Consider the following 14,253-nt stretch of genomic DNA (forward strand, 5'->3'; position numbering starts at 1 on the left):
TATAAAACGGCCTCTACAGCAAGGCTCTCTAGTGACTCGTCAGGTAAAGAACTGAGGACGCTACAGACACCATGCCATGCTCACTCGGCAGCAGGGCCGGCGAGGAAACTAAAATCAGTCCCAGCAAATATATTCAAAGCAACCCCAGGCTACAGGATGCAGCCATTAAAATGTGGCCACGGGGGGGATGGGTTTTGTCTGCTCAGAAAACAAGCATTTGCAATGCATTAGGTCTCGCATTTACGCGAGTTTGAGCTATTGACATTGCAAATAACAATGCCTATTGGCATTGTCATTTACAATGCCAATAGCTTTAACTCGTGTAACTGCGAGACCTATTGCATTGCAAATGCTTGTTAATTTTGAGCGGGAGTCTTAGTACTGGCACTTCTCAAGAGAAATGCTATACTTAAGATTGGCGAGTACTGGCAATTCTCAGAAACAAGCAGGTACTCTGGTACAGAGTACCTGCACTTCTATTTTTCCATTTCAAGCACTGGTCCTCGTGTAATGTAACTGGGGATCACTTAAAGCGCCCCAAAGCTCTTCCGCTATATAAAACTCTGAAAAAATGGCTGCAGCACGCCCCGCCCCTAATAAGAGCCGAGTCACAAGCACACCTGCTGAACATGCCACTCATTAACAAGTCCCCCAATGAACAGCTATCGGCTCATGGTATCGCTACCAACCGCAGAGAGCGGAACAACTCACTCGCTCCTCCTTCCACCCACTTTCTCCTTGCAGGCGGCTGATGTAACCTTGCTGCAATCGACACAGAACGTACCAAGAAAACAAAAGGGTCCATCAGAAGTGACTGTATCAAAACAGAAAATAATGGTATCCTTATAACAGCCGACTAAACGTCACGGGGACATATTCCTCATGTCAAACTGCATTAAAAATAAAATATATGGTCTTCCTCACCACGGACAATATCCGAAAGACACATAACCCACCCAGACTGGCTCCTACCAGAAGAAAGTACAAGTATCTCCCAATCACAGCGGACTGTACCAAAGTGGCACGAACGTCACAATTTAAAGCGGAAAGGATGGGCAAAGGAAAATAGTCCCCTCTTACGCAAATTACGATAACCAGTCTCGACCCTTGCCCCACTGTAATATCAAAGAATTAAGCTGTACAGTTTATAGTAGGCATTGTGCTGGGAAAGGGGGAGGGACAGAAAGATTACAAACCTGGGTGTACGACGATAAATATAACCCCCCCCCCGCACCTCATATTAATAGCAGTACATTTTAGAGCACTAAGTAGACATACAAGAAAAAAGCAAGACATTTCCAAAAGTAAATATATTCAGCCTTATTTCCGTTGTTGTATAAATGCAACGCCGAAGACTAAAATACTTTTGTAAAAGTGGCGGAAGAACACTTCAGCACGGAAGGGTGGCTATCCACCGAGTAGCTGATGTCATCCTGGGCGCGGCCTTCACCTACAGTAGCAACGCTACCAGTGTATTTGGTGGCGGAGTGATCCTCGCGCTGACGTCAGCTTGCGGTGAGGTACACATCCCTTGCCCGGGAACGAATTAGTCATACAGTCATCTGATTCAAGACTAGAGAACATCAGCGGGAGACTCACCGGCCGCTGCGTATCATGGCTTTCTAGACCTGCACCGAGTCCGACAAGTGTACGCTACACTTGTGCTGCCCTCGTACTGCCTGCCACCATGGAGTGAGTAGCTGGTCTTTTTCTTGTAATGTTTGTTTATAACGTGTGTGGTAATTCCGACACTTGGCGTATTTTCCGAACTTTAGTTTTACAAATCATTGTTTTCAGCGAAGTTAAAGCAATTTGAACTCTTTTAGGTAAATAAGGCCGCTGTTGTCACAATCCGTAGAGGTGGAGCCGACCTTCGACATGGGCCGCCATTCCGTTGGGACTGACGGTTGTATCAGTGTGCAGGATAAGCACACGAGATAAATTGGGTATTCGAGCTGCCTTTCTTTGACATTTAGGGGTCTTGGTGGATTTCAGTATGCGTTTCACTGTGTCAGTTTTTATGAGTTCGTGTTAACGGTACGCAGCGAAGGCTTCCGAAAATTTTTTTTTTTTTTTTTCTTCTCTTTTCTACAAGAATCTCGGGTGGTTTACCGTACCCTTAAAGTAAACATTGTAGTTCGTCGGTGGGAACAATTCCCTGTAACTTTCAAAGAAGCAGAGTAACTTCGAAAGCGGCAGGTTTAGTAAATGTCATTCTTGTACGTTGTGGACGGGCACTAACCCAATGGTCCCGTGAGGCAAGCTTTTCGTTATGCCCTGTACTTGTACGTTTCAAGTTCCTTAGGCAGTGACGCCATTAGTTGAAAACAAAGCCACATAACCCCAAAATCGTAGTATGCATGGTAATCGTTTCAAAATCTGGATGTAGACAACATGCGTCTCGCTATAGCTCCATTCCCTCTATATGTGGCCTGTGTTGCTCATTCAATTAGCCGGTACACGCAGTTCTGAGCAACTAATCGGCTCTTTTAACCACTTCCTAACGTGGCCCATCTCCACCTGTTAAAAGGCTTAATCGATGGGGGGAAAAAACCTTTACCCATCTATCTAGTCTTAAGTCATTCATCAACAATCGCCAGCAAAAAAAAACTTTGACATTTGGTTGGGTGATTAAACTTTTTTTTTTTTTTAAGCCTTTAGTTACTTTCTTTTGTAACAATACATTTTGGGCAAACTGGTACTTTTATTCTCAACGGAGGAGGGAGAAAGGGTAGATCTCTTGCTCAACAGCAGGTGCAGACAGGTCCCAGGAGATGTTCGGTTGTTATTCTCCTTCGTTGTCGACCTTGAATGCTGCCCGTACTGTTGCTACACAAAATAACAAACATGAAACAAAGGGGAGTGGTGTGGCCGCTTTTTTTTTTTTTTTCTTTTCTTTCAACAGAGGTTCCAAGAAGAAATAAAAGAGAAAATACTATCTATACTGACATTATTAACAAATAAGCATGTTCCATAAGAAAAATAATTGACAATTACATATGAACACATCTATATACAAGGACCCCCCCCCCACAACTCAGTGTTTCCAGATATGAGAAAATCTTTGCATCAACTTTGTATTCCTAGTTTTACCTAATGCTCGTCCCGTTTCATAAATTTCTCTCATGAGTCATCCATTCAAAGAAAGTAGGAGGTTTAGACGAGATCCATTCTCTCGCAATGCATAGAGGAGCAGCCACTAATGCATTTGATATAAAGCTTGTAACACCAGCGTTATCACATGCTTTAAATCCCAACATAATCTCTTTAATGGTAAAGACGAAATTCAATCCCAAGCATTGTCCTGTATATCTAATAACTTTCCCCCAGTATTCAGACAACATTGGACAAGTATAAAACATATGCAAAATGGTGTGGCCTACAAAGGGGGAGGGGCATGCAGAGCGACCAAAGAACACCTGGGCAAACAACTCATTCTGGATTTCCCATGTAATCTTTAAGATATTAAAGTGAATTATCAAAACTGGAAAAACTCTTGGATTTTAATGAGGGTATGGAAATATGTAGAGAAATACTGCTTGATGCATTTATGTACTCGGATTCATGGTCTTTATTTTTATGGCAATCTGCTTTCATGATGCTTCTAACCTATTTTTGTACGTCGGGTACAACTGTAAGTCTTTATTTAGTCATGTACCCTAAATCACATCTTAAACGGGGAAAAATTTAAGCCACTTAGCTGGTCCTTCTGGAAAATCTATTGAGTTCACTTACGATGGAGAAATCCAGAGTAAGATTTTCTAATGTAAAAAAAAAAAAAAAATACTCCAACTTACTCTTGGTCTTATTTATTTATTCTTTGGAAATTTGTTGAACTTTCTCAAATGGTCATAAACAAAATAAGAATCTTTAAAAATGTTTTTATAATTGCGCCATCCGAAAGCCGTATAACACAAAGTAATTCTCTATAAAATACCCAGTAGAAAGCAATACAAATATCAAGTTCATGCAAATCGTGGATTGTGCAACAGAAACGTTACAGGGAGTGCCACCATCGGGGACCACAGTCAAGCCAGATACATAAGCCACATAAACGTAAGTCATGCTAATCAAATCCAAAGATGTATCGTCACTCCCGAGCAGTTCTGCATATGATCCAGAAACACTTTCCACACGTTTATATTCCGTAGACACATAAAGTCATTCAGTGCCCAACAAGGCACGCGAGCCCAAGTCTCGCCATAAAACAAAGCTTGACGAAAAAAAAAAATTCGTGTGTATCTTACGAGCGTGTAAGTAAATAATGCATAAATGCAATGAATATGCACCCTATATTTACACATTCTATGCATGCATAAGATACGCATCTAAACTACTGAAATTGCGTTGTCAGGTACAAATGAAGCACCGCAGTGGAAGTAGTTTGTCGTGATTATGCTCTTCAAATATTCACACTGTTAAAAGTGGAGCACAAGATAGTTATCGGGGGCCCGCCTGGTCCACACGCACTTTATAGACACTTCCAAAAGTTTTGCACATCATCCGGTCACCTTAGCCAGTCTAAGTTTAAAGTACACATTGGTGGATTAAATGCCGGTAACCGTGAGAAGGAATTGCCATCAGCCCCATCATCACAGGGTGGATGGCTGAAGAGAAGGTATGTTGTGAAAACATTTTGGGGTCAGGGAAAAATGTTTTTATCTTGTACAGTTTGTTTTTTTAGGTCTCGCCTGACCCAGCGCATGCGCTGGTCTGGCGAGACTTATTGAGAGGGCTCCAAAAAGTGCTACCAGGCCAGCCTAGAGCTACAGTGAATGTGCGCGGGCGCAGCGTTTTACCGTGATTACTTTCACTTTCGGGGCCGCAAGGCCGCTTTGATGTTTGATCGCGATCACTTTCACTTTTGCGGCCGCAAAGCCGCTTGGCATAGCCAATAGGTCTCGCTTTTGGGACCTTTATAAGTATTTAGTTATGCAACATGGCTAAACACTTATAAGATCCCAAAGGCGAGACCTATTGGCTATGCCAATGCTTGTTGTTTTTAGTGCCACTATTGTGAGTTTGGCGTGGTGTAAGTAACATCACTTTTCACCTAGTTGGCATTTTTTTTGTGTGTAAATGCCAATCTAAGGTATTGTAAAGTTACTTATCGTTTCCTTGTGGTATGGATTGTAGGACAAAATGTTAAAAACGGACGTAGGTGTAAGATGAGATTGCAAGATATGCTGCTTAAAAAGCCTCTGCATGGTGTGCAAAGGTGCAACATAAAATACAAAAAAGTGTATAAATCTGTATATTTTTATTTTAGTGAGTAGTTTTTCTCCCCTTTATGAAAATAGCTTGATTTTATTCTTCTGAAAATAACACTAGTTATGTTCTAAAGAGCACAATATAGTGGAGTGTTTATATGCTTTAACAAGAACTGCATCGCAATTGCTTTACTTATTTTATTGATCTTTTATGGGGGGGGGTGAGGGGAGGAAGTTATTTTGAAATGGCTCTGCTCTTAAGGGTGCAGTGGAATTTTCTAAATATATTTTCAGGGCATTACATCTGTCAGTACCAATGGAATTGGAGCCTGTTTAAAGAGTAATCTAGAAATTTACTCGCAGCTGGGCAAAGGGCACTTGTGTTTATTGGCATAATGGGAATCTGAAAGGGGTGAATTAGAATTTAGAGCAAATGGATGCTTTGAAGGCTCAGTTTGTTTAGGTGAAGTTTCTTTGGACAAAGTATGTTTCCATCTATTCAGGATGGAATTAGGTTAAATTGGTGAGCCTTTCATTAACTCCCAGTATTTTGAGCCTTGACTTTTTGCCCATATATACTAGAAGTATGGATTCTTTCCTGTTTAGGTTTGACAAACCTATGCATAATAAATACTTCTTGATGAGAAGTCCTAAATGGAACAGGTGCATTTCAGTGAACTAAGAGGTAGAAAGTAAAGCACAACAAAACCATGGCAGCTATGCTATCTAAGCAATACATGCAGTTGGCAGTACAGGTGTGTGTATGTAGGTGTGTGTGTGTATATATATATATATTTTTTTTTCTTCTCTGCCTTAGATTGAATTACTCCAGCATGTCAGTAGAGTTTAAGGAAATGGCTAGATTGGTTCTGAACGTAGAACTGAATGGATGGAGGCTGCGGGGGTAATACCATGTTACTGTCCACTTGTAGCCTTTGTTGAGGAATATTGTTTTTGTGGAATCATGGGATGGCTTGTTTGTGTCCACTGCTTAAACTCTGCAGTGTGGGGGGAAATTACAAATAGGATGCTATGATGTATACCCCACTACCTAAAGAGGCTGTTTAATAAACCTTTGTCACCTAGGGGTTAGCTGTGATTTGGTCTGTGTCCTCCTTGTTTGTGGCTGGATCCCAGCTGTCGTAGGGTGGGCTGTCAACACCCCGCTTAGCTTTAATTTGGACACCAAAAGCCTCTCTGTGGGGGGGGGGAAACTGATCAGATAAATGTTATGATTTTAAGGAAAGCCCTCTGTAAATGATTAAGACGTTATGCTGCTGTTCATACAAATGATACCTTGGAAGAAAAAAAGAGCTATTATATCAGTGTGAGGAATATTGCAATGAAAGGGTATTTTTACCTGGTTAATAACAATTATCGTTCAAGTTGTTATAGAGTGTGAAAAACTGTATCCAGAAAACATAAGGGGGAGGGAGGGTAGTACATTTTTGTAAGAAAAGATTAAAAAAAAGGCGTGTAGGTGGAGCCAAGTATGTTCATAGTTTTGGTAAACTTTCTTCTGCTGACTAAATGTTTTCCAGTGCTTATTAAAAATTCTCACCTTCTGCCATTATTACAGGTCCTTCAGTTCATTCTTTGCACCTGCCGCAGCCACCTACAGCAGGAATTGCGTCTCCAAGTTGCAGTCCGGTATTCCTAATTCTCCGTTTGGCGCAGATCTGAATCACAATGGCCACAATGTCTCACCTCATGGCCCTAAACTTCGACCTGGACATGTCTATGTTGCCAGTTAGCACTCTCCCCTGGCGGGCGGAGCTTGTGAAGTTCCCTGCACACGGAATGCACTGTGAACATATGGCAGTACCTATGGAGGAAGTGGGGCACGCCCATAGGGCGGAGCCCGGTGGCCTGGCAGGTAAATCATTGGTTGGTTGTTTTTTATGCTGTGTGTGCGCCATAGTCTTGTGCCTGAGGTTAGGACAGGTTTTTTTTAAAAACTTTTTTTTTACTTCATTTTCAATGTAAAAAATTATGTACCAGGGTCAAGAATCATTGACTCATGAGACGAAGAGCACCTTTACTCATCTAATGGTTTGTGCAGCTCTATTATGAACCCCCTTTCTAGGTGACTTTCTGATTTGCAGCTGAATTGGTAGAGGTACAGGGACCCTAACTTCTCTGGTCATGTAATGAAGTACAGCTCGACTCCACACATTAAGTAGTAGCGGCCATTGTTGAGGACTAAAGGTAGTAAATGTCACAGAATTTGGCCTCAGTGACCATCTGCATTTAGGAGCTTCACTAGTTTCGACTCAAATTCCTAAGCAAATGAAGGGCCTGCCTAAAGTTGAACCAATTAGTTGTATGCCACATCCAGCCAGAGCTCTGTGACTATCACAAACTTAAGGGTATTAAGAAATTCTGATCCAACCTCTGTTTTTCCCTTCAAATTTACAGGTGATGGATTCACAGACTGGATGACAGAGAGAGTGGATTTTTCTGCTTTCCTGCCAATGACAATGGACCCTTCCCTGCCAACTCCCCAGGCTCCAGACCTGGAGACCATGACAACGCTCCTGAAGAAGGAACTTGAGCAGATGGAGGACTACTTCCTGGAGGAGTCTCTATCTCCAGGTCTGCCTGTGGTGCCAGATCAAGTAGCACCTAGTACCCCGCCCTCTGGGGAGATCCACTTCCAGTTCCCTAATCATGAACCAGCGGGAAGACATGGAGAGTTCCAGGCCTTAATGGCTGTGGTGGAGGCAACCGCTTCAGCGACTGCCGGTGCCACAGCACCACTGGAGACTTTAGACTCTGGCTGCCTGGACCTTCTCAACTTGTACTGCAATGTTCCTGGTGAATTTCACAGAGAAGACCTGCAGGACTTCAGCGACCTTAGCAACCATGGTGACACCGACCCGCCAGCACCAACCAAGAGGGTGAGCCGCTGGCCGACGCCCTATGACTGCCCTATCAGTTCAGACACTTGTAGCATTGCCAGCTCCACCTCTTCCCCACAGAAAGGGGACCGCAAGCAGAAAAAAAGAGACCAAAACAAGACAGCAGCCTTGAGATACCGCCAACGGAAACGGGCCGAATATGATGCCCTAGATGAAGAGTGCCAGTGTCTGGAGGTTCGCAATCGTGAGCTGAAAGAGAAGTCTGATTCTATCGAGCGAGAGATTCAATATGTGAAGGACCTCTTGATTGAGGTGTACAAGGCAAGGAGTCAGAGACTTCGTAATAACTAACTTTGGGAAAGATTCTGAATGCATGTATACTTTGAAGCTGGGGGAGGCAGGAAATAGGGTGGCAGAAATCCTGGCAGGTGCCACAATATAAGTGTTGTCTCTTTTTTTTTAATTTTTATTTTTTATTCGGAAGAAACTTTCAACTCTCTCCTAGATTTCTTCCACCCTCTATGATGCAGAGATAGGAGGTGTCAAATGGACAATTCCAGAACATCACCATCCTCTTTCACTCTAAAATGACAAGTAACATTTTTCTGGTGAGAGCAAGTTCTATTTAATTTTCCCATTGGTTCGCTCCTTCACTTTAGTTTGTATTCTGGACATACGTTTTTTTTTGCTGTGCATGTAAAACACTTTTTTTTTTTCTTCTGCATATCTATTGGAGTTATTTGAAAAGGCATCCGTGTCCCATCTAGTTTTTGAATGAGATGTACATGGAACCTCTGTGTGGACATGGACTTGTAAGTGAAGATAATCGATAAGCTTAAAGTTGCAGGTCATGAAATCAGTCTTGTTGAATTACAGGCACTCATTGATATCTCTACTAAACATTTGTTCTCGCTAGAGATGACGCACCAATCACACAGTTACAGTTTGCACAAGTATTTTTTGAATTGCCAATGGGCAGATCATCATACTTATTTTGTTTAAGCTGAAGGCTAATTACAAGGTGACAGTCCACTCATTATTTCAGTTTAACAGTAAAATTAAGTAACCTGCTCTTTCTAGTACCATTTTTGTTTTGTTCATCCTTCAGTGCACAGTACATATTTATTCTTGTTTAAGCAAGAGCATTCAATCAGTACACCTATCTCAAATTCGGTAATTTAGCAAAAACAATGGGCTTAAATTAATGACCCCCTCAAACAATCTAATAGTGCGGGATGTTTTAAATTCTTGGCATTTCATTTAAAGTTCTGATCTTCCATGCTAAATTGCAGCATGCAGGAATCCGATTTGTTGTGTCCCAGGGTGTATTGCTGCATACTTTCTTCTGAGCTACTTTGGTCAAACTAAACTTGATGCTGAAGCTTTCAGATTACAACGGTTGTCAATGATGTGCATAAAGCGCATAGCAGAGCTCGGAGCATGAGCATTGCTGGCAGAACCTGGTCTAGTGAGTGGCTCACAGCACTTCCAGTTTAACACTTCTACTCAAGTACGCCATTTTGACCCACAAAGTAATACATTGTATCCTGTTGTTCAGCGGTAGTGTGAACATGCTCTACAGCTACTTTATGGATGGTGTAATTGTTTTCCTTAAGACTATTTCGCCTGGCAGAGCTGCTAAACAGCAACTCCTCAAGTCTCCATGGAAATCGCAGTTGTGCATACCCCACAGGTTAGTTAACACACAAATCAATCCTTGCTTTCTTGAAGGAAACTGCTTACTGGAGAGCAGCTTTAAATCTCTGATGCATTCCGTAGTACCATAGTAGTCTCAAGATCAGTGACCGACTTGCCATAATATGGGCTGAAATGCTCTCTGCCCGCATTGTTGGCCTGTGCCCCAGCACTCTACTCAGTGCAGATTCCTATCACATAAGGGCCTTTAACCCATGTTAGGTATACAGTGATAACATAGTGATGTGTGAGGAAGAATTCCCAAGGAACTCGAGCAAAACAAGCACTGCAAAGTTTTGTAAGCGGGTAATCTAAAATGATTTCTCAATGCTGAATTATTTTTTTGTCTAGATTGGTGAATATGGCACATAAAAATGCCTTGCGGGAAGGGGGCGGAGCTTGCGTTTAATGCATCACTCATTTAATTGGACAGATGCGAAATACATTTTTGTACTTGTTTCTACAACGTATCCTACTTTATTTTACTGCACCTTTTAGTGGTAGATTTAAAAAAATTAAATGTATGAAGTCCATTGAAATATGTAGCTATATATATTTTTTTGCATATGCACCAAAAGTCTTCAGACTTTTTAAACCTCAACATAAGCACTAACAGAATGTTTGAAAATATTTTTTGGGTAAATTTTATTTGAATTTTAAATACGGATACAGCACATTAAAATGTCGGGGGGGGGGGGGGGGGGGGGTGCTTGTGATTAATGCCTGACTCAGTCATATAGATGCAGAATAGAATGTTGTGTTTTGAATTTAGTACTTGTGTTAACTGCATGCATTGTAAGTTCTTTTCCTAGTTCACCTTTTAGTGGTAGATATTTTTTCCAACTATGTATACAGTATGCAGTTTATTCAAATGTATATCTATTTTCTTGACGTGCACTAAAAGTCTTCAGACTTTTTAAACCTCAACATAAGCACTATAAGAATGTTTAGAAAAAAAGTTTTCATTTAAATTTTTTTTTTTTAATTGTGAATACAGATATGTTACATTTAAATGGGGGGCGGTGGCTTGTGATTAATGCCCAACTCATTCAGTCGGATAGATGCAACATAGGATGTTGTGCATTTAGTTTTGTACTTGTTTCTTTCAAGGGCATTCGAAGTTCTTTTCTTCGTGCACCTTTAGTGGTAGATTTGTTCCCACGCAACTATATGTATAAAGTATGTTGTTACAAATATGTATCTATATATCTTTTTTTTTTTCTTTTTTTTTTTTTTTGTGCATCAAAAGTCGTCAGACTTTTTAAACCTCAACATAAGCACTTAAAATGTTTGACATTTTTTGTCTTTAGAAAATTTTATTTGAATTGTAAATACCGATATGGCACATTGAAATGTCTTGGGGGAGGGGGAAGCTTGTGGTTAATGCCTGACTCTATCATTAGGATTGATGCAACATATGATGTGTGTTAAATTTTGTGCTTGTTTCTATTACATGCATTTTAAGTTCTTTTCTTAGTGCACCTTGAAGTGGTAGTTTTTTTCCCGTTTATATATACACAGTATGTAGTTAATTCAAATATGTATATATTTTTTTCACATGCACCAAAACTGGTCTTCAGACTTTTAAAACCGGAACACTAGCGCTACTAGAATGTTTGAGAAAAACGTTATATTTTTTTGAAAATTGTACTTTAATTGTTGGGCCCGACTGGTGAATTAACCAGTCAGATGTTGCTATGAGTTGGAGGGAAACTTAGACGAGAGGAAATTAGAATGAAGCATGCAATTTGTGAACAATTATGTAGGTTTCTGGTTCTGCTCGACATGCGTGCACATTGAGTCGGTGTACTATTTTTGTAGGGTACAGAGTAGGTGGTTTTACTGGAGATGGGAGTTTTTATAGTGTAATGTTGCGGAAGTACAATAAAGGTTTTCTTTTTGATGTATATCCATTTATGCGCAGAGCGTACTGTCATTTTGGGCCAGGGGATTTTTTAAAATGCTAGAATTAAAGCTGCATAAGAGATAAAAGGTCATTTGTCAAAATGGAGCACACACCATTGAAAAACTATCTAGTAAGTCGTTCCTTGTTGCCAAGCCAGACTACTTTTCATTATGTTCTTTATTTTATAAATCATTTTGATATATTTATATACAAAAAAGTTGGAACTGTGTGACAAAAGTGACTATGATCGGTTTGTCTAAATTTCATTGGTAACTGGCTCTAGATGCGCAGAAATGTTCCAACGCCCTTTGATAGAGGAGGATCCTGAATATTAATGATTTGTCTCTAATAAATGACGGGTGCTGATTTAAAAAAAAAAAATGCAGTACTGCTTTCCAGAATAAGTTTGAGGAGTCACAAATGTCATCTAAAAGTGATGTCGCAGCTACATAAAGTTGTTACATGTATTCCTTTTTTTTTTTGTAGTAACCAGTTGGTCTTAGTATGTCTTGCTGTCGATACATACTTCTGCCATCTAGTGTTGATATTGAACTTCTACAAGATGTTTTTCTTCGAAGAAAGTGGAGTCCCAAGATATACTGTGACTCTCCCCTGAGTTTGCAGTGCACTTGGGTACTGGCTCCATGTTAGATTCCAACAGCCACCATACCCGCCATCTGGTTCAGAAGTATACTACTGGGGCTCAAGTTTGGACACATTCTCCACACCTCTACTTGAAACCAAAAAAAGCCTTCGTTATGAGTGTTACTCTCTGCAACAGCCTGGAGACCAGCTTATCCATCAGCTCCTTAGCGCTTGTGTCACCCATCGTCTTCAATTTCTCAACAATGAATGCATTCGGTGACGGAAAAAGCAACAGTCCAATACTCTCCCCAGTGCCATGACAAATATGTTTGGTCGATCACCATGAGGTGTGTAACCACTGTCTTCCCCCGACTGCGGTGACACTGCTTGCCAGGCCTCTGTCACCTTCTGCTCGAAGAAGACCTCCCAATGTGAGGAGAGAAGGCAAGTTTTTCAAAGGATGCAGCAGCAAGCTACTGACATCACTCTGGACATCTTCTGGAAACGGGCCCGCTCGATGTCTGACAGCAAACGTTTGAACATTTTGCACCATCACCTGTCTCGAAGTCCTGAGGCGGCAGTCTGTTCCTCAGACTTCAGTCAGGAGGAAGACCAAGATGTTGTTCTCACCAAGACAACCTCCATTCCCTGAATGAAGCCCTGTGCATGGGCTGTAAGTATAGTTGGCCTGACGCACACCAAGCCACCCAGGAGGCCTCATGCAGAGGCAAAGCATTGCCCAATAGGGGTTGGGCATCGAGCCCTCCCAACACTACAGCCTCCACCGCCTTCAGGCTCTGGTCAGCACTTACAAAAGGCTTCAGGAGCACTAACCCTGTTTGACCACCGAGCCCGGAGATCCTCCCTAAACCTCAATGACCATGGGAGCTAATACCACCTAGGCTGGCATAGAGGCCCTCCTCGATCCCAAGGCCTGGGCTGCTTCCAAAGCAGCCATTGGTACTGAGGATTTAATAGACTGCATTGTCAGATGACTTTGAACAACCTATCTTACGAAGACTGCAGGAGGAGTTGAATGCAAGGTAAAGACTTTTATCCTTCCCCCAAACTGGATCTCTAGAATTCAGTCCAAACCTTTTGTTGGAGACTTCACCTTGGAAGAGGAAGGTAACATTTCTAGAATGATTGGCTTTGGAGCCTCCTTCAGTTCCCAACCCTAAAACTGCAAGGGCCGTGGTACCTCCTCATTCCTTTCTCCCACCCCTGTGTTACCACCTCTATTACCTCCATACCCCCTCTTCCCCCCCCCCCCCCCACTCTTCTTATGGGGAAGGCAGGCTATTTGCCTCTGCAATCCTTATGAGGCACCATTTGAACCTGTACGCACAGATGACCCGTTAGACTATGATGTCTTTTACCACCGGACACTTCTGTTGTTATCTAGACTTGTATTATTATCCTGCAAAGGCATTGCCCCCGCATGATGCTACAACCCTACCTACCGCAGAGTGGTCCAACGGGTGGCCCTCCTTTCACAAAGTGAGCATGCATGTCAACCATGCAGGTGGCAAATACCTATTGAGACTGTCCAAATTAAAATGTACTGTTGCACTCCATGTTAAAGATCATCAGTCCGGATGCCTTTATGGACCCTATCAAAGCTAGCATTGTAATCTCATGGGTTGGAAAAAAAAATTGTGTTCACTCAGCAAACTGGCCTACATCCAGGGTTATGTCTCACCGGCCTCCCTTGTTGTATGTGCACGCATGTGGGCTTACCCTCTGGCAATGCTTCCAATGGGAGCAAAAGAATGGATGATGCTGCTAAGAGGGTGGCAGTAGGAACCACTAATCACTGGAGGCTAACCAACTCAGTCAGCCTTCCATCCTGCCATGAAAGAACTCCTTGAGATGAGATGCAAGCAGTAGTGCAGCGTCTGCCAGACAAGTTATAAGAGGGCAGAGGAGATAATGACAGACAAGGAAATTATCTCTACCAGCACCTTTGATGCTGCAGAAGGCACATCCCTGGGGG

The 14,253-nt window shown here is 41.9% G+C and overlaps 1 protein-coding gene across 1 annotated transcript; it reads left to right on the forward strand.

Moving 5' to 3' along the window:
- Positions 1–1,489: 1,489 nt before the first annotated feature.
- ATF5 (activating transcription factor 5) lies at positions 1,490–11,679 on the forward strand. The gene is made up of 3 exons (XM_085616646.1): positions 1,490–1,692; positions 6,790–7,086; positions 7,629–11,679. The coding sequence occupies exons 2-3, from the start codon at positions 6,900–6,902 to the stop codon at positions 8,420–8,422; spliced, it is 981 nt and encodes a 326-aa protein (XP_085472772.1). The 5' UTR covers positions 1,490–1,692; positions 6,790–6,899; the 3' UTR covers positions 8,423–11,679.
- Positions 11,680–14,253: the final 2,574 nt, after the last annotated feature.

The sequence above is a fragment of the Triturus cristatus genome, chromosome 7 (genome assembly GCF_964204655.1).
Source record: "Triturus cristatus chromosome 7, aTriCri1.1, whole genome shotgun sequence".
NCBI classification, from domain to species: domain Eukaryota; kingdom Metazoa; phylum Chordata; class Amphibia; order Caudata; family Salamandridae; genus Triturus; species Triturus cristatus.